This window comes from Colius striatus, chromosome 9 (assembly GCF_028858725.1).
Source record: "Colius striatus isolate bColStr4 chromosome 9, bColStr4.1.hap1, whole genome shotgun sequence".
Classification (NCBI taxonomy): domain Eukaryota; kingdom Metazoa; phylum Chordata; class Aves; order Coliiformes; family Coliidae; genus Colius; species Colius striatus.
This window is the reverse complement of record NC_084767.1, coordinates 4,826,926-4,846,782: the sequence shown is the minus strand read 5'-3', so window position 1 is coordinate 4,846,782 and position 19,857 is coordinate 4,826,926. Positions and strand designations below refer to the sequence as shown.

Below are 19,857 nucleotides of genomic sequence, written 5' to 3'. Positions count from 1 at the left end.
CAGGGGCTGAGTCCCCGTGTCAAATTCCCCAATCAAAAGCAGATGAGTGAAAATGAGTGCTGCAGAAGCTCTAGAGTGACTGGTTCTGCATTGACATGTGCTGGGCCTTCACCTCCCCTCCTGAAAGAGCAGGACACCGGGAAAAGTGAGGTGCTGCATCATCTCCCTAAAGGAGGGGTAACAGCAAAGGCTTTAGGGCATTGGAAACTAATGATTGTCCTAAAACCTGGAAGAATCCTCACTCTCTAGCCCTTCAGGGGAGCCAATGTCCCTGCACAGACCTCCACTACAGCAGCATGGAGCACAAAAGCCAAGGAGCACACGGTTATGACAGGCAGCAAGGCTGGGACTCCCAGGTAACATCAGGGCTCATTATCTGAGGTCATGCATCTGAGGGCTACTTCATTTCCTGCTCTCCTGTGTATCTGAGCCCATGTGCCCAACATTGGTGCAGCCCCTGTCCTGGGGACAGCTGCCCCACAGAGCCCGGCCAGAGGCTCCTGCAGAGCTGCACCAGCAGAGCCACGCAAAGGGAGTTTCTCCCAGCTGCAGCTCTCACCCCCGAGGTACCTGACCTGCTTTCCCATTGCCAACTATGTTTCAACCCATTAAAGGTCATAGGAAGTTGGGTTTATTTTTAGTTTTCCCCTTCAAGTTTCCCTGAAGCAGCGAGGACTGATGGAAGGAAGGAACATCCTCCCTCTTATCAGCTGTTAGGTCAGGATCTGGAGCTGTTGATGGACAGCCTTGCCCATCATGTGCCCTTGGACTTCTGTGCTCGTGGAAGCTGGCTGCCACACCTCAGTCATCCCAGAGCTCCTCAGGGAGCATCATCTCCTCAGAAAGAGCAGTTATCACGATAACTTGGTTTCCTTTTTATTTGTTCCTCATATTGTTTCACGGGGAAACTGAAAATCAGGATGATTCCAGGAGAATTTGGAGAATTCAGGCCTCCTCCTCACTCTGGGGGCTGGCAGCAAAGTTCAGACGAGGTCTCTGAACCACGCTGCTGGTGCAGTTCAAAAGGAAACCAAAAGATGTAATTAAGACAAGACATATTCTTTTTACACTTCTGAGCAGATGAAATGCTGCAGAGTGGCTAGCTGCAGGCAAGCAGTGGGTTATCTCTTTTCTAGGAAATCTCACTCCCCCTCACCCCCCCTCAAGTCTAAAAATGGAATGCAGATACTTAAAATAAATTCCTGGAGAACAAAAACTGAGAAAACACAACAGGATTTGAATCAAAGGCTTGGGATTCATTAGCTTAAACTGAAGGCTTTCGTTCTGATTCAAGCCTCGGCTCTATGTACAAAAAAGATTAAAGCAGCAAAGCTTTGTAACTTGAAAACTCAAAAATGTTCCACCCTGAAAATATCAAAATGAGATGCTTAACTTCACTGAGCTGCTTTGTTGCTTTCTGAAAGGAAATTGCATCAAGAGCAACACCTTTACAAGCAGCTTGGGTCATTAAAAGCCTCAATAAAACCCCCTAGATCAGCATAAGCAATTAATATCTTCATCAGGTTTTTTTTCCTTTCAGAGGAAAGCCTAAAAATATTGATTTCTCCTCCCAGTTTATCAAAAGATGTCTTCAAATATCTTCCCTTTGCTGTATGGTTGAGCTTGAGGTGTGTGAATTAGATGGGATGGTTCACACGAATCTTTGCTCAGGGTCCGTGGTGGGCACTGCCAATGGCTGGCGGTGGGGAGAGCAGCAGTGGGTTTGCTTTTTGGTGCAATATGTTCAGGAGATGGCTATTGAGCTTCTTGCAACTCACCCTGTGGATATTGGGAGGAAAAGTAATAAGGAGGTTGGGGTTTTATACATGTTTGTAGTCTAAAGATGAACAAAATGCATTTTCAGGACCATTTTCCTACTGTGGGCGAAATTGGAAAATGAAAAATTGGAGATCTGTGCTCACTCTGTCATTTTTAGTTCTCCTTCCTCTTCATTTCTGTTTCAATGGCAAAGTAGGAACAGGGTAAAAGCAGAGGCAGGGGAGAATAACAAAGGAAAAGAAAGAGAAATACAGGGAAACAGAAGTTAAAGTGAAATAGTTTGAAAGTTTGATTTTCTAGAAATCTTTGGCAATGGAGCACATTTCCTTTGGAAACCTCCCCAAGGAGAACAATTTCAATGCTTTGAGCAGTTTCTCCTCCTGATTTTCAGTCAGTTCTATGCAATGCAGCACCTGAACGAGCCTTGGCTGCACGTGCCAGGTGTGTTACCTGACCCTTAACAGAGACACCAAGACCAGGGCTGGAAATGAGTGTGGCTTCAGTGAGTGTTTGCTGGCGTGGTGCACAGAGGATGGCTTTGGCCAGTCAGCAACCAGCACTTGCCAGCTGTGTGCTCACAGCAATCCCTTGCAGATGGACTCCAGAGAGCCATCTTCCCCAGAGATGTCCTCCAGACCTGGCTGGTCACACTCATGTCCCTGCTGAGCCCATGGTGCTGCTTGGGATGGAAGTCCTTCCCTCGTTTTCCCTTGCCAGCTCAGTTCTCCAGACCCACAGCGGTTGCCCCATCCCTGGGTCCACCCTGGCAACCAAGAGCAGGCTGCTGGTGCCTGGGGGCTGTGGGCAGCCTGGCTCCCAGCCCTTTTTCCCTGTGTTGGGAGTGTGCAGGGAGCAGGACGCCGGTGATGTGGTAGTTGCTGCCATCTAATGGCTTTGGGAAATGAATATGCAGGAGGGGGAGAGCCCGGCAGCACTGTGCTCCTCTGACAGCTTGGTACCTACCAGCTTCTGAGCTTGGCTGTGGGGCTGCTGGGGGGCACACCAAGCCTGAAAAGCACAGAGGGGAAGGCAGAGGTTAGGCATTCCTCTTTCAAAGCCTAGGAGAAGATCAAAGCTCCTTAGAGCCCCTGTAATTGGCACTGGTGAGGCTGTACCTCAAATAGTGTGTTCAGTTTTGGGCCTCTCACTATAAGAGGGACGTTGAAGTGATGGAGCTTGTCCAGAGATGGACAACAAAGCTGGGGAGGGGTCTGGGTCACCAGTCTGATGAAGAGTGGCTGAGGGAACTGGGGGTGTTTAGCCTAGAGAAAAGGAGGCTGAGATGAGACATGGTCACTCTCTACAACTACCTGACAGGAGGTTGTAGTGAGGTGGAGGTCCGTCTCTTCTGCCAAGTAACAAGTGTTAGGACAAGAGGAAATGGCCTCAAGTTGTGTCAGGGGAGGTTTAGATTGGAGATTAGGAATAACTTTTTCACTGAGAGAGTTGTTAAGCACTGGCACAGGCTGCCCAGGGAGGTGGGGGAGTTCCCATCCCTGGAGATGTTTAGGAGCTGTGTAGCTGAGGTATTGAGGGACATGGGTTAGTGATGGGCTTGACAGCGTGAGGTGAGGGGTTAGATTCGATGATCTTAAAGGTCTTTTGCAGCCAAACCAATTCTGATTCTATGATGCTGGTGGCAGCATCTCTGCCCTTCCTAGGGGAGGTTGTATGCACCATGGAAGCAGTGGGATTTGCATGCTGAAGGTCTGCATCCGAAACTCACCCTGGGAGACAGCAGTCTCCCAGCAGCACAGAGCATCCCTCAACCACTTGCCCTTTTCATGGTGGGGAGCTGGGCAAAGCAGCAAGCTCCAGGTAGGGCTGTGCCTGATGCTGCATGTCTCTAGATAGCAGACCCCCCAGTTCCCAGCTGGCAGAACCCCAGTGCACTCACACATCTCCCTTCTGCTGACAGGGCAGCGCCGTGCTGGCTGCAGTGCCCTGCCACAGGAAGAGGAGCAACTTGTAGGAAACTAGCTCTGATTTCGCCTCTCTTGGGCACATAGCCCTGGTGCAATCACCTTCTCAACACCTTTGCTAAGAAAGGCACAGTGCCACCATCTTCCCTTTATTGGACAGAAATAGCACAGCCTCTGGGCTTAGCAACAGCTCCCTAACACACAGAGGACACATCCAAGAGACCTTCCTCTACTGTTCCCAGTGCAGCCTGATAGCCATAGGCTGCCTGGGGCTGCCAAAAAACCTGCCCAGCAAATACAAGGCCACTGTACAAAGGCTGAGGTGGATGCTTGCACATAACTGTGTCCAGCCAGTGCCTTCCCTGTGTTCCTCTGGCCCCTGAGCAGCCACTTCACGTGGGCCAACAAAGAAGATCCCTTCAGGTGTCTCCAGATCCAGAGAGGTGGGCAAGGCAGGAGGGCTCCCAGTCACCCCCTGCCTGAGCTCACCAACCCAATGTGGGCTGCAAGTGTTTATCTGCACCCCAGGTCCTGCCTGACCATACTCAGGGAGGTCTCAACTCAGAGGTTGGCAGCTGTCTACAAGAGACCTGCCATCAATTCTCCTGCATTATTGATAGGATTACAGCCAGAGCTGGGCAGAGATACTTCCAGCCCTAGGAGCAGAGCAGGAGTCCAAGGAGAGAAGTTGTGACTGGATGGGGCAGTGGGAAGGGTGGAGCTGGGAGAGCCTCTTTGCAGCAGCTCTTCCATTAGCCACGAGAGAAGCACTTTTCATCACCTGCAAACCTTCTTCTGCTGTGAAAATCGGGTGGATCTGGTTGCCAGCTGTGAGTCCATCCTTAGGGGGCTGATTCCTGGGCTGAGTACCCATCTTGGCTGGCTGCATGGCACAGCCAGGCTTCGTGGTGGTGGGAGAGCTGAGAAAGTGGTGCTGGGAGTGAGAGGGGGCACAGCAGCTCTGGGAGAGGCACTGGTTAGAGGGGCAGTGGGAAGGCCTCTTCTTCTGCAGGTGATGTGGAGAACAGTCCCCTGCTTCATCCCAGGAGAGTCATGGGTCTGGGACTGGGCTGCCTGGGGACATGGGACAAGCTAGGAGAGTCAGAAGCTCGTGATGCATCTCCTTATGTCCTCTGCTGGGGTGCAGGTGTCTTTGCAGGGGATGGAGTTGCTGTGGGGCAGAGAGCTTGGCACCTCACCCCTCATCCCTGCCACCTTGTCGTGTTAGAGGTGGGAGAAAGCTGACAGGAGTCAGAGGGAGCTGGGAGGAGTGTCTCCAGGGTGCGTGGCGGTTTCAGGAGCTGTTAGCTCAGATCTTGCAGAGGATGTGAGGTCTGGGCTACCTCTATGACCTTGGAAGAAGCTGTTCTAGAGGCAGAAAGTGGTTTTCCTTGATAGTCCTATGCCTAAAAACTGCAGTGATGTGTGATGCAGTGGCTGTCCCCTCTGCAACGTGGTGGTGCTGTGGCTCTGCCCACGCCTGGGCAAGGGTGTTCCAGTGTGCTGGAGCAGTGACTGCTGAAGGCAGGGTGGCTGAGGAAAGGGTGCAATGACCAAAAGGGCTTGAAAAAAGCTTTGAGAGGCAGAACTGTGGGGCTCTATACTTGTGCCTACTACTCCTTATCGCTCTCCTACACCTTAACATTGAGCTCTCTGTAGCAAAACTGGTGCCTCTAAGACACTTGCACATGGATTATTACAGTGGGGCTTTCCCTGACGCCTCCAAACCTTCCTGCACAATGAACTGGAAATACCCCCAAGGTGTTTGCACAGGGGTAAACTAGAAAGCTCCTTTCAAACAACACAGTGCCAAGCAGGGACTGCAGTGATCTTCAAACCCTGCAGCTCAGCTGGCTGGCTCTGGTCCTTCCTTTTTCCTTCCCATGCCTTATCTGTGGCCTCCACTCCCCTGGCTCTGTCTCCACGCAGTCTGGAGGCTCCCCTGGGTGATGACGCTGCCTTTGAAGCAGTGGTCACGTTCGGATCACCACCGGCAGGAGCAGGGAGGATGCTTGGGGTTCACACCACAGTGCCAGCAAGGAGACCTCAAAGCAGGTGCTGGGCTGCTCCCTGCACAGCCCCCAGCAGCAGGGCAGCCGCTGTGTGTGCTGAAGGGTGCTCTCAGCCTCCTGACCCACCGGGCACTGCCGACACACACATGGTCTGTTTTCCAAGAGCATTTACTTCCTCTGCCTCTGGCTGAAAACAATGCAAGAGGAGCAGGCCTCAGCATTTCTGAAAATTAAGCGCTGAGTTCAGCTTAGTTCAGACCCAGAGCCTGCTTAACCCCTTAGGTGCAGGATGGAGCAAATTTCCCTGTGGCTGGCAGCAGCTTTGCATTGCCGTGTGCTGCACAGGATGGAGACAAGTAAGAAGGGTCTTGGAGGTGAAAGGAAGGTCCTCAAGGAAAGTGAGGACCATGGACAAAAAGTAAGTATCTTAAAGCCAGGCCTATCTGGCTGCATTTCAGTGACTTGCCGTGCGTGCTTTGCTGCAAAACACTTCCCCAGTGTCCTGCAGCTGTGCGTGAGCTGTCCCCAGCTGCCAGCACACTGGGAAAGATGCTGTCCCAATGCCACCCAGTCCTGGGTGTGCAAAGGTATGAATAGAGGCAGGTAGGGGCTTCTGCTCCCCACCCAAGCAGGCAGACACCTGAAGTTAGCCTGAAGGGCCCAGGATTATGGAGGAGGTGGGCATGGTACTGGCAGGTGCTTATCACAGCTCTGTGCCCATTTGCAGAGGGTGAAAGCAAAAGCAGAGTGCAAGAATGAGGAAACGTCCTCAGTGGCCCCACTTGCTCCTGCCAGTGTCTCTGGGGCTTCCCTGGCTGCAGCGGGTGCTCGGACTGGGCGGGCTTGCAGAGAAGGAGGAAACGGTTCCCTTCCACTCATACCAGTGCATCAAAGCCACAAAACAGGAGCTTGTTTGACCCAAACCAAAACATTTCATCTTGTTTGTTTGCTATTTTTCTCCAGATGAAGTCGGGTTTAGGCTGACTTCCTTTCTCTTTCTGGTTCGTTTTTAAATAACAGAGTGAAAAGCAATAGAGCTTGTTTTGAACCTGCTGTGGAATGGCCAGCTTCTGAGAGCTCCCAGAAGGAAACAGGAATGTTAGAAAAGCTTGATATTAAATCTGTCATTGTTTTCGAAAGAGAGAGAGAAAAAATCCCTGTAAAAATCGCCGTGTTTTTCTCCGCTGCCCCTGTTTGCAGAGTTTAGCTGGGTGCACAAATACTGCTGGGTCCACAGGTCTCTTGTTCTGTGTGTCTCTGTTTGCATTTTGTCGGAGAAGACGGGGTTTGAGAGCTGGGATGCCTGAACCGTGGCGCAGGTAAAGCCTCTCCCTGGGGCTTTGCTGTAGCAGAGGCAGTCACTGCAGGGCAAGGACAGGAGGTCCTGAGCCCCAAGGACGCAGCACCAGCGCTGGGAGCAGAGAACGGGTGAGTCCTGGAGAAGCTGCTGGTGCAAGAGCAGCCGCTTGTGAGAGGAGGGAGCTGCGGGGCCGTGGTGGGAGCTGCTCGCTGATGCCGTGGCTGTGGGCTGTTTACCGCAGGGCCGGGGCGAAGGTGGTGCCTGTGTGTTCGTGCTTCCCCTGGGGAGCCGGCGGGCTGTTTATAGCATAACTCCGGGTAACTCATTGACCTCCACGCCGGCGGCTCTGCTGGGAAGCGGAGGTTCCCAAGATGATAAGCTGCTCTTGGAAGAAATTCCTTTCCTCGTGGAGGGAGTGGCGGAGCTGGGCACGCTCGCCTGCCCTGCAAACACGTACACAGCCCTGTGCACACGGGCGGCTGCGCGCCGCGGCCCGCTGCCGGCGGCGTTCCCTCGGGGAACACGGCTTGGACAGCTTGCAGCTTCGTGGCCAAGAGCTCTCCGGGAGGAAAGCGGTGCGGGGGAGCAGGTCAGTACAGCTGCTTGCCCCGCTCTGGCCTGGCAGCCACTCTGCTGGGTGCTGGTCACATGCTTGCGCCCTTCGTCCCCAGCTGAGCAAACGCAGCCGGGACGCGGTGGCTGCGGGTGGCTGGAGCAGTCCAGCACAGGGATACGGCTGCATAAACACAGCTTGGGGCACAGAGTTTGCGTTTCTGGTCCTGGCTGAATTTGAGGCTCAGATCTGGCGAATTTGAGGCTCAGATCTCCACTGTGATTAGCAGGCTGGGGAAGGACAGGTTTGGTGTGGGTCCTTTTGTACCCAGGAACTGATAGGAGAAGGACAGGAGAAATGCCAGCAGAAAAGGCTGGATTTAGGAAAGTGGATTTGGTTCCCAGGATGCATGACAGACCTGGAGACTGGAGGTGTCTGTGTCTCCCTGGACAAGTCATCCTGCCTCCCGTTTTTGTGCCCTGGGGAGGGAAGTGTGTCTAGCTGGCACTCGGCTCGCAGCCGCTGCCTGGCTGGCATGGCTACACTGGGTTTGCAACAGGAGCAGAGACCCTGGAGATGTAGCACAGCAGAGACACACAGCCAGTGCAGGCTGAGAGGGAATTGCTTCTCTGCTTATTAGGACTGGGCTTTCCCAGGGAAAAGGCTGAGGGCTTCAGCGGCAGCAGTGGGGACTCTCCTAGGGGATCCAGGACTGGTAAGCAGCAGCGTAGGGACTAGAACAGGAGAGTTTGGGTTCTTGGCCAAGAAGAAAATTACATTTCAGATCAAACAGGAGGTCGATGCCTTTCCTTGCAGAGGGGTGAGTTTAGTCACTGAGTTAGCTAGGTAAACTTAAAAGCAAAAAGAAACTTCAAACCCACAAATGAAACCAAGTCTGTTTAGAGAATGAAATGATGTTGTGTTGATTTAAAAAAAGAAAAATGTGATTTTCCCCTGAATTTGAAGCAAATTGGTGAGCAGGTATTGCTAACACCAGCAGCATTCTGAATGAAGCAGAAAGCTTTGTCTGAAAACACCTGCCCTGTTTGAGCACTGGCAACGTCTTTGGTGTGAAGATGTGCCAGACGTCATGACAGAAGCTCAGGCTGTGTGCTCAGAGCACAGGCAGCAGCCTGAAACCTGCACCTGGATCAGAATCCATCCTCCCTAGTTTTTGCCCCTTCAGAGCATCCCTGGGTCGACTGGGGGAGTTTGCTATATTCAGAGCTTTCCAGGGCCAGCGTACAACAGGAATAGACAGTGTCCTTGCCATGGGGAGGGCAGTGCTGGTCTGTCCTAGGAGCTCACCTTCCTGCAGCTTTGTATGGGAAACAGCAGCTTGACTTTAGCACATCAGGAGAGAGCCACAGTGCTTTGCACCCTGACTCCTGGGGGCTTGAGAGGACGGGTGAGCTGCAGTGAAGAGGATGAGGAGGATGGGCCCAGGCAACCTTAACATTTTGACAGCTTCTTTCTCCTAATGAGGACAAGAAATCCCCACATTTTCAGCCTTCTCCCAGGCAGGCAGACAGGTGCCTGGGCAGGACTGCACAGGGGCATTACTCAGGGCAACTCTCCTTGCAATACCTTTTGGTTTGACTTTAGAAGTTTCCTATCTATGGAGCTGGGACTCCATCCTGTCACAGCCTGTCCTCATGCTTTGCTCTAGGGTTATTGCAGTGGTGCCAGGCAGCTCCCATCACAGCACAGGAACCAGTCTGGTGACAAACTACACACTGGACTAATTACTCTGGAGAAGCTCAAGGCCTTGTCATGCTTTGAGATGCCAGCCGGGTGTCTGGGAGAGGCAGCGATGCTCCTAGAACACACCACAGCCAACAAGTCACTGCTGTGGTGGCACTGGCATTGACTGGTTGCTGAAGTAAAAGTCCATCCCTGAAAGACCTCCCTACCTGTGGCTTCTCTCCCTAGACCTTTTGGCTTTCATTTCGTGGGAGCTGTGTGACTGTGCCCGAGAGATGCTCTGCAGACATCTGCCACTCTTAACAGAGTGAGAATACACAATCAGACTGAGTCCTGGTCATGGAGGCTGGGGAAGGTCAGAGCATGTCAGTGAAGAGGGAATGAGACTCCATCCTGGACAGCCCAAGGCCAAACCAGTTCCTCATGGTGTTTACATCTGGTGGTGAGACAGTTCTGATCTCAGAGGTGAGACGAGCCTTGCAGCCCTGCAGGAGCCTGCAGTGTCCATCTTTGTACTCCATCTGTGTCTTGCCTGGATGTAGCTCTGCACTGCTGAGGTTGGTGTAGTGCTGCCAGCTGCCCTTGCTGTGAAACAGGGAGAGTGCTGGCTCAGCTGGGCAGGAAGGTGGTCCAGGAGGGGCTGCACAGACAGCCCTGGATGGAGGATCTGGGACCAGCCCTGGCAGTGCATCCCCGCAGCCGAGGCAGGTGCTGACAGCAATGTCAGGATCAGAATTGCCTTTGGAGGTGGGGAGGCCAGCTGCAAGCTGGGGCAGGCTCAGCAGACCATGGGTCTCCTCATGCCACAGCCAGTGGGAGGAATGAGAGGAATGTGCCACGTGGGCTGAGTGACACGCTCCCAAAGGCTGAGGCTGAGAGCAGAGCACAGGGACCGAGGGGCCAGCACAGGGCAGACACGCTGCCTGGCTCCCAGCACAGGAAAGACCTGTTAGAGAGGACTCAGAGGAGGGCTGTGGAAACAAATGGAGGGCTGGAACCCCTCTCCTAGGAAGAAAAGGCCTTCCTAGAGAAGGCTCTGAGGAGACTTTATTGCAGCCTTTCAATTCCTAAGGGAGGCTTATAAGAATGGAGAGAGGCTTTTTACCAGGGCCTGTAGTGACAAGACGCAATGGGTTTAAAGTGAAAGAGTGTAGATTTAGAGTGGATATAAGCAATGAATTAGTTACTGTGAGAGTGGGGAGACACTGAAACAGGTTGCTCATAGAAGCTGTGAATGCCATCTCCCTGGAAGTGTTCAAAGCCAGGCTGGATGGAGCTTTGAGCAACCTCATCTAGTGGAAGATGTTCCTGCCCATGGCAGGGCGGTTGGAACAAGGTCTTTAGAGGTCCCTTGGGAGACTTCAGTTTACCAGATACCAGATACTCTGCTGTAAATACAGTATAGCAAAGAAGAAACTGCCTAGGACGTTCTTGGAGTGCACAGTAGGTAGATTCCTGATGTAGCTGCGAGGGAGCCAACATGAGAAAGCCCTCCTGGACCTGATGTTTGTGAACAGAGAAGGACTTGTGGGTGATGTGATGGTCAGAGAGAGGCTGCCTTTTGCATGATGATCACAAAATGATATAGTTTTCAGTAATTGGAGAAATAAGAAGAGAAGTCAGCAGAACTAACACCTTGGACTTCCAGAGGAGAACTTGGCCTGCTTAGGGGCCTGGTTGACAGATTCCCTTGGAAGGCAGTCTGGAAGGGCAGAGGAGTCCCAGGAAGGCTGGACTGTCTCCAAGAAGGAAATCTTCAAGGTGCAGGAGCAGGCTGTCCCTGTGTACTGAAAGACAAGTCGGTGGGGAAGAAGTGTAGCCTGGCTGAATAGAGAGTTTGGCTGGAACTGAGGAGAAAAAGAAAAGAGTTTATGGTCTTTGGAAGAAGGGGCAGGCAACTCAGAAGGACAACAAAGATTTCATGAGGTTATGCAGGGAGAAAATTAGAAGGGCCAAAGCCCTTAATCTGGCTCTGCTGTAAAACACAGCTCAGTGGTAAAGGACCTGAGGGTGTTGGTTGATAGCCAGCTGAACATGAGTCAACAGTGTGCCCAGGTGGCCAAGAAGGTCAAAGGCATCCTGGACTGTACCAGAAATAGTGTGGCCAACAGGACTAGGGAACCAATTGTCCCCCTGTACTTGGCTGGACAGGGCCATACTGGTGAGTATGGTGAGGCCACACCTCAAGTACTTTGTTCAGCGTTGAGTCCCTCACTACAAGGAGGACACTGAGGTGCTGAAGCGTGTCCAAAGAAGGGCAGGGAAGCTGGTGAAGAGTCTGGAGAACAAGTCCGATGAGGAGCAGCTGAGAGAACTGGGGCAGTTCAGTCTGGAGAAAAGGAAACTCAAGGGAGACCTTATCACCTTCTACAACTACCAGAAGGGAAGTTGTAAGGGGGAGGTCAGTCTCTTTTCCAAGGTAGCAAGTGATAGGACAGAGGAAATGGCCTCAGGTTGTGCCAAGGGAGGTTTAGATTGGACATTAAGAAAAAAGTTGTCACTGAAAGGGTTGGAACAGGCTGCCCAGGGCAATGGTTCAGTCACCATCCCTGGAGGTATTTAAAAGAGGTGTATATGTGGTGCTGAGGGACAGGTTAGTGGTGGGTGTGACAGTGTTACTTTTACAGTTAGACTTGATGATTTTAAAGGTCTTTTCTAACCTAAACGATGCTTCGATTCTGTGATCCTAACCCAGAGCACTGGGTGCCTCGGTGCCCTCGCCCCCGCCTCGCCGGCAGCCAGTGCCTGCTCAAAAGGCACATTGTGCATTGTGGCTGGGGCCGAGCGCGGTGCGGGCCGGGCAGCGAGCAGCCCTCAGCCCTGCCAGCACAGCAGCTGCAGCCCCACGGCTCGGGGCCGGCTGTCTTGCTCGACACATGGGCTGCTGCTTGGGGACCCCCTGGCAGGACCTGTCCCTGGGGTGCAGAGGTAAGCTGTCCATGGGGATGCTACGGCCAGGGCTGAGACCTGTGGCTGCAGAGCTCGCCCCGCTGGCGGGGATGTTGGGAAATGCCAGCAGTGGGCACTGACTTCTCTGGCTGCTTGCCTGCCCTTCTCGAGATGGACACTGGTGTCCCCTCTTGCTGGGCACTTGCTGTGTCACTCAGTTTGGGTGTGTGGGGAACAAGGCAGGGCATTTTGGCCAGGGAAGGGAGAGGATGACTCCGGGGTTTGGTTTATTCCCATGCCGTTTGCTTTTCAGGAGCTTCCTTGCCACCCGTGTCCTGTTGCCTCTCTGCCCAGGAGCACCTCAAGCGTGGCAGAGCTTGCAGAGCCCATGGGGTGCTGCCAGCCCCTGAGGCATGATCCCAGTACCAGAGTGCTTGAATGAGCTAAGAATGAGCTAACGGGGCTGTGCTAAGGGGCTGGAGGAGGGAGGTGGCTCAGGGCCAGAAGCTGTGGCCACATGTCTCTCGGGAGAGCCAGTGCCAGCGGGTGCCACAAGCACCTCATGCCTGGCTGCCAGGGGTGCAGCCCTGAGCACAGGGACCTGCTCTCAGCACTGGGCTGGGGCTGTTTCCTGCCCACTGTTACAAAATACTTCAGCATCAGGGAGGTAAATGAGTCACTGGCACAACTGGGAACGACTCCCTATCTGCAGTTTCAATTGGTGGCTTGAAAAAGCTCCCAGTTCCCTTTCTGAGCGTGTCTCAAGCAAAAATAAACACTGAGTCTGTGAGTGCTGCCGGGAGCAAACTCATTTCTGCTCTCCCCCGAGAGAGCCTCAGCCCCTGCCAGGCTCTGAGACCCACGGTCCTGCCACTGGTGGAGGTGCCATGACCAGTGTCCAACCTGCCACCTCCTTCAGCACATCACAGAGAGACCCATCGGGCAGGGAGCATTCTGACAGGGGTCCAACCGCCTCTCCCCACCGCCTGTCTTCTCCAGGCACAGTGTGTGAGTCCTGCTGCCCCCGCTCAGCCCTGCCCCTGCCCCGTGGGGACAGCCTGCAGCGCATCGCAGCCCAGCGACACGGAACATGGTGGCAGGAGAAGATCATGGCAGCAGGTACCTATCCCCAGGGAGGGGGGCACAGCCCCTGCCCACCGGGCCCTGCTGGGATGCAGGGAGGACAGGAAGGGAGGGAAGGAGGGTGGGACGGGGGAAGCAACCGGCAGGCAAGCCCAGCCCAGGAGCCAGCTCGGGTTTAGCTCTGCCTCTGGCTTGTTTCCCATCCCTGCCTCTGTTTGCCCAACGTGTGGAAGGGGACTGAGCTGCTGGATGAAGTCCTTTGTTAAAGTGTGTTCAAATCAGCTGTCCAGAAATGTAGAGGCTTTTCTTTCAAAGAAAAGCTCATTCATTGCTCGTGTCCAGCCTTGGGCTATTCTTTTCTATTGCTAACTATAAATAAGGATTATAATTCTGTGTGCAAATAACAGTTTATTTGACTGACTAGCAAAGCTGGCTCAGTTAAAAGAACTGCAGGGTGTAGTTATGGTCACAGGAGCGACTTACAAAAGCCGCTGCACGTTCCAGCTTCAGATCTCTGGGTACACGTTTGTCTTACAAGTCCAATCTGATTACTGACAAAAATTGGTTTTTAATCTTGTTACCCCTCCACAGCCAATACAACTGAGGAAGAGTAAGCTGGATTTTTATGTGCCTCAGCCTTCATTGACATAATTATCAGCTAAAGTTTCAGTTCCCGAATCCTTTATGACAATAGATGACGATGTGTGAAGCAGAGAGAATGCAGCTTGGATTTCAGATACCAGCTAGAGCAGGCTGGGGAGAAAAATCTCGTTTTGACTGTCAAATTGATGAGCAAAGAGTTTTGCAAGCCCTTGGCTCTTCTGTGCTGAGGAAGTACTGTTGCTCTGTGGTCTCCTCAGAAAAGAATCTCTATGTCATGGGGTCATCCTTCTACCAGATCTATTCAGTGATGGCCTGTCCCAAGACCAAGGAGGGAAAATCCCCTCACTTCAAAGCCAAAAAGAACCCACTTATCAGGGTATCATGTAGTTAGGACAGATCAGTCCCATGGATATTGCTTCCAACCTTGAGCATGATTTCAGGGTGGCACCAGAGTCACGCAATCCCCAGCCAGATCTGCAGTGCAAACCATGGGCTTTGCTTTCAGGTGGCATGGTTAGGCAGAATGGCCTAGACCTCTGCCACAAAATCTGACAGCAGCTCTTCCATGTCTCCCCTCCTTGCTAGGTAAGGCTGGGGCATTGGAGCCAAGCAACCCTGCTACTGAGGCAGCAGAAGGCTCCTCGGACAGCTCCTTGGTGCTACTGGCTGGTGGAGAGGGCTTTCCACCAGGTAAGATGCTGCCTTTGGTATCACTAAGATTTCCAGTGGTTGGATGTAGCAAGGCCTGGTCCTGTAGCCAAATGACCTCTGTCATCCCTTGAGTTTCTCATCTTTGTAGCTGAAGGGGAATGGTGAGCTGGGTTTGTGGAGTTTGAGCATCGCAAGCAGACGTGGGCTGGGGTTACTGGTGGGTGCAGGGAGGCAGTGTGGCAAAAGCAGCTGTGTGGCATGGAGCTCCTTCTCCCCCTGAACATGAGCATTTCCTTTTCAAGAGATTTCACTCTTCTTCTCTGTTGAGAGCCGCTCTTCCCAATGCCTCAATTCCCAGCTCCAGGAAGCAGCCAGAAAGAAACTGTGGGCCCTGGAGTGTGACGACAGAGGTGTCTGTGCCCTGTTCAAGGTAGGAGCCCTAGCCTGGCAGGGCAGAGTGTGTACTGGGACAATGGGATGTGTGATGGGATATCAAAGCCAGCTGAGAAAGAGAAGTTCCTCCAAGGCTGCTGAAGTGTGTGTTCCAGCCCAGGGGGACTCTGTAGGGGACTGGGGTGAGGGGAGAACTGAACTGGTAATGGGCGACAGGCAAATGTAAAGCTGAGCCTCATGACAGGAGCCTCATGTTGGAGGCTCTGGGCTGCCTAAGGCATCATGCAGATAGCTCTGGGGTGAGTCCAAACACCCAGCATTTCCCAGGGCTGGGATTACCAAAGCTTTGTGCCAGACTCAGGTCCCCAGTGGAAGTGGTATCTGAACAACCGCACACAGGGGTTCTCACAATATTTGGATTCATATAGAAAAATCACTACAGGTATAGAGATGTTTCCTGGACTGAACTCCTTCCCTGCTAGTTTTTAAGGCCTCAGAGCTCCCTGCAGAGCTTCCCAGAAGATCTGGAACAGTGCAGGCATACTCGTGCCAGCAATATTGAAAGGAGAGCTTCTCCCTTGAGGCTCTCAGTGTTTTCTGCCTCAGAGCTGCAGCTGGGAAGTTGTGCCTGTCCTGACTATTTAGACACATTAACTCATGTATAGTAATATCCAAGTGTCTGGGTTTCAAAAGCACAGTGGTTCTGGTGTATAATCCAGGGGAAAATATTTATAGCAGGAGAAGCTTCTTTGCCCTCCCGCTGCTGCAGCATGGGGACTTGCCACTGTGGGTACTCAGCTGTCTGGAGCACCCTTCCCTTAACCCCAAGCATCCGACTCACAGAGTTTGTGTCTCAACTATGCTAATAAATGAGTGCCTAGTCTCAATCCAGGGTATAATATTACTCCCACATTGACAAAGGAGACCCCCTGTCAGCATCTTGGGACCATCCCTTAATCTTGCTTTGTCTTCCTTGCGTAGGAGCTGTCAGCCAGGCTGGTCTGTATGCAAGCACAGGAGGATCGATTCCTCCTCACTTTCAAAACCCTCGAAGAAGTATGGAAATTTTCCACATATCTGACTTTAGGTAATGTTTTCAGAGTGTGGGACACCTAAACAGATAGTGTGAGAAGTATTTTTGGAGAAGGTATTCTTTGACATCAAAAAACCTGTAATGTAACAGGGTCAGTGAAAGAGACCCAGGAGGGCGCCTTTTGAGTCATCCCTATATTGTATTTTGGGGATGGAGAAAGAATTAGAGGCTGTTGCCTAACAGCATGGTTGCAGATGACAGGCTGGGAGTCATTCAAAGAGCCCAGAGTAGGAGGATGCTCACACTGCTTTCCCCTTGGTTTCTTAGGGTACGTGGGCAGCTGCCTGGAACAGCTTCTCTTTGACCAGGAGTACTGGCTAAACTGTGCTCTGATGGAGGACACAGAGATCAGAGTCAGCGTGGACGAAGATCACTTAGCCACCATATATGTGGGTCTGCTACTCCAGGAAGGTGAGAAGGGACTGCATACATAGGGATACCCCTGCATACTTCTTCTAAAGCATCTCACAGGGAAAACATCTCACAGGGGCTGTGTTGTAGCCCACTGATGCCATTGACCTGGGCATGACTCTTTCTGTCTGCAGGTAACTTTTTTTCCAGAGCAGTGCCTGGTGTCTGTCAGCCAGAGCAGGAGGGCCTGCAGCTCTTCAGGAATGAGCTGATCCATGTGAAGAGCGTTGGAGAGGAGTCCAAGTGGGAAGGGACGTCCTTACTCACAGGTCAACGAGCCCTGGTGCCTGTGGCAGCTCTAGAGCCAATACCTCACCCATTTCACCAGTAAGTAGACTGCCCAATTAATAGGACTCAAGCCAAGACTGTTTCCTGATCCTGATGCATGAGCAGGCACCAACTCTGGGCTGAGAAACTGCTCTTGCCTCTACACCATTTTGGATATACATCATGCATAAAGACAATCACTGGAACTGATTCAGGTCCTGTTAACAGGACAGAGCAAGGACATAGTTAAGATATCACTCATATGATATTGATTTACATCATATGTGAGATTTGTGATTTACAGGTGAATAAGTGGGAGAAAAAGCATAGCCCAAGACTTAGGTAATGCCAGTCAAAGTGGGGCTTCGTGTTGGACATGTAGCTGATCCTCAGAGATACCCACAGCTCCTCTTGTACTCGCGTGGTGAAATCCTCTTTACAGCCTGGCACATTTATCCTGCTTTTTCCCTGTGGTGTGAGGCTGCAGCTGTGAGGTGCAAACTGTCCAGTAACACCATTACAAGGAATTACTGCACTGGCCATGCTGGCCATGCTCCATAGCATCTCTGACTGAACTGGGGACAGAACATCTGTCCTGCTTGTGTGAGACCATTCCTGGTGCTACCCTGAGGACAGGACTGCTCAGAGAGGATCAGTGTGGTTTCCCTTTGTCTTGCAGGTGGTTCCTGAAGAACTACACCGTGAGTTTTGGCATCTCCCAGGAGATCAGTGGGACCACCTCTCAGCCAATTGGTGAGTGATACCTGTGCAATGCAGCTGCCCTTCCCAAGGAAGGCAATGGCTCTTGCAAGCCTTTGTTTGGCCACAAATGTGAAGGGCCCAGCTGGTGTTCTGGCAATGACACTCCATTGCAAGGTGCTCTAAGAGAATACTGCACCATTGGACTCACTTCAGTGGGGAACAGAGCTTGCAAAGGACATGTACTTAGAAGGCTGATGTCAGGAACACAAGAGGGCTGCTGGTGGCATCTTTCTGCCACTGAGTTTTTCTGTTCTCTAGTTTTAGCTCTCCATTAATTCTTTCAGGAGTGAAGTTTAAATAATTAGGCTTCCACCAGTGTCCTTTTGAAACCTGTGCCCTGCAGTCACTCGTTAGCTCCAGGCCATGACTGCCTGGACGTGGGCACTGTTCAGAGCATGCTGGACATGGGAGGTCACCACAGATGTGAATCTGACAAGTAGTGTGATGAACATTTGCACTGTTAAACACTTCACTTGTGACAGAGAATTGAGACAATGGAGCTTCTGTGATGCTCTGTGTTTCCAGCCGCCTTTCATACTTCAGCTCTTAGAGGTTTGAGTCTTTGTGTGGTGGTTATCCATGCCTCATATATTTTATTATAATCCTCTTCTCACGAAGAAACTGCAGAGACCTGAGTCTAAGAGCACAAGAAATCTTAGGGGACGGAGACTCAGCCTTCTCAGGCTGAAATCATGGTCTCCCCTTGTCCACATCTTTTCCAGTGTGGAAGTTTTAACAGTGGCCTCACACTCAAATGCCTTTGTTTGCCTTGGTTCCCAGTCAAAGGCAGGTGCACGGCCACAGAGGACCACAGAGGAGCAGCATGGGATGAGCTGAGTTTCTCCAAAGGAGACAGCATAGAAGTCATCGGCTTCTTCATTCCAGGACTCCCATGGTTTGTGGGCAAATCCCTCAGCAGTGGCAGTGTTGGCTTTGTCCCCACCCGATCCATAAATCCCGAGGCTTGCCAACCTCTGTAAGTTTACTGCTACCATCTAGATTGAAGTAAACTTTTCTCCTGAAGTTGTAGGGAAGACTCCAAGTCCCAGCTCAAGGCTATGTGAGAGTCCAGGGCAGGTAATTTGGTTTGCATGGCCTTCATTTGAGGTCTGGCCAGCAGCCTTGGCCAAGCTCTGCTGCCAACAGACTGCAGGAGTCTCTGCCCAGACAAAGCAATTGTATTTCACTTGCCTGAAGTGAGTTTTGGAGAGGAACAGATCTGGCCCTGGGCTAAACCTGGTTTTATGCTAAAGCAGGCCAGGACATCTGAGTACCAGACAAGATGGCTTCACAGTTCCACCTAGAAATGTTCTTGACTTTGTAGCTTTGTCTGAGGAGTCTGGCAAAGGTGGGGAGAGCAATCACTGCCGAGGAAAACCAAGTCCTGCTTTGCTTCCTTCGGCCCCTTTGCTTTCTATGGGACGTTGAGGCAGAACGGCCACTGGCACAGTTCCTCACTGAGCAGAACTAAACACCTTCCCAAGGACACAGACAAGAACTGTCTGGGAAGGGAAGGTGATGTAACCCCACTCTGATGACCCAGGTAGTTGTCTGTTAGTGGCTTAACGACGTAGCTCCAGTTCTACACCCACCCAAAAAGGCTTCTCCTCCAAGAGTGTGTGTGGGAGGACGAGGTCTTAAGCTAGGTCTGTGGAGCTCTCCTGGGTCAGGCTCACTCAAGATGAGTCTTAGGCACTTTTCTCTGACATTCCAGAGAAGAGATTAGATGCCCTGGCCTCAGGAAGGGCTTCTGGAGACAAGAAAGACCAGTAGGTCCCTCCCTCTGGCATCCATTGGTTCCTCCATGGAGAACCTGGATCCCAGAGCCCTGATGGGAAAGATGTCCAGACTCCTGTATGTATCTGCAGCAGAGCTTGTCTGATGGGAGGAAGAGGAGGGATGGAAAAGCCCATCCCATCCCATCCCATCCCATCCCATCCCATCCCATCCCATCCCACAGGACAGCTGCAGTGTCAGGGCATGGGGAGACACTGACTGTTTTCTCCTGATGTCTGCCTCAACCTAGGGAAAAGGGCTTGATGTTTCTGAGTGAAGAAGAGAAAGCCCCCCTGCTGCACATCCCATGCAATGGTGGTGAGCAGCACTTCACCACCCTCCTCGGTGACCTGGCACGCACCGACATCACGTCCGTGTACCGCCTGGGTGAGCTTCTCTCCCTTCTCCTGATGCGCCCAGCCCCATGGCTTCCCATGTAGAGAAACACTGGGCAGTGTCTAGAGAGCTCCCTGCTTGGGGCTTTGCAGGGGAGACAACTGCTGTGGTGAGACAGCCTCTAAGCCCTCTGCTCAACCTGGTCAAAGAGGTTGTAGATACCCTCAAGAGCTGGGCGCTGCCACACTGCAGTTTGTAGGGGTATTCTCTGCTTTCAAGGCAGCTCTTCAGCTGTGGGTCACCCTGTCAGGTGCTGTCCTGGC

The 19,857-nt window shown here is 52.2% G+C and overlaps 1 protein-coding gene across 6 annotated transcripts in view; it reads left to right on the top strand.

Annotated features, from left to right (window-relative positions):
- Positions 1 to 9,657: 9,657 nt before the first annotated feature.
- SH3TC2 (SH3 domain and tetratricopeptide repeats 2) overlaps positions 9,658 to 19,857 on the top strand; it is a 68,713-nt gene continuing 58,513 nt past the window's right edge. For 3 of the 6 annotated variants that reach the window (XM_062001970.1, XM_010199818.2, XM_062001973.1), the window contains exons 1-9: positions 13,025 to 13,278; positions 14,431 to 14,535; positions 14,799 to 14,926; positions 15,871 to 15,976; positions 16,250 to 16,393; positions 16,528 to 16,720; positions 17,340 to 17,413; positions 18,203 to 18,398; positions 19,449 to 19,585. In XM_062001970.1, the coding sequence (XP_061857954.1) occupies positions 13,047 to 13,278; positions 14,431 to 14,535; positions 14,799 to 14,926; positions 15,871 to 15,976; positions 16,250 to 16,393; positions 16,528 to 16,720; positions 17,340 to 17,413; positions 18,203 to 18,398; positions 19,449 to 19,585 (1,315 nt within the window). In that variant the 5' untranslated portion in view covers positions 13,025 to 13,046. Of the gene's footprint in view, positions 9,736 to 13,024; positions 13,279 to 14,430; positions 14,536 to 14,798; positions 14,927 to 15,870; positions 15,977 to 16,249; positions 16,394 to 16,527; positions 16,721 to 17,339; positions 17,414 to 18,202; positions 18,399 to 19,448; positions 19,586 to 19,857 lie in introns of those variants that run through there. The other 3 variants (XM_062001969.1, XM_062001968.1, XM_062001971.1) reach the window with 3 other exon arrangements.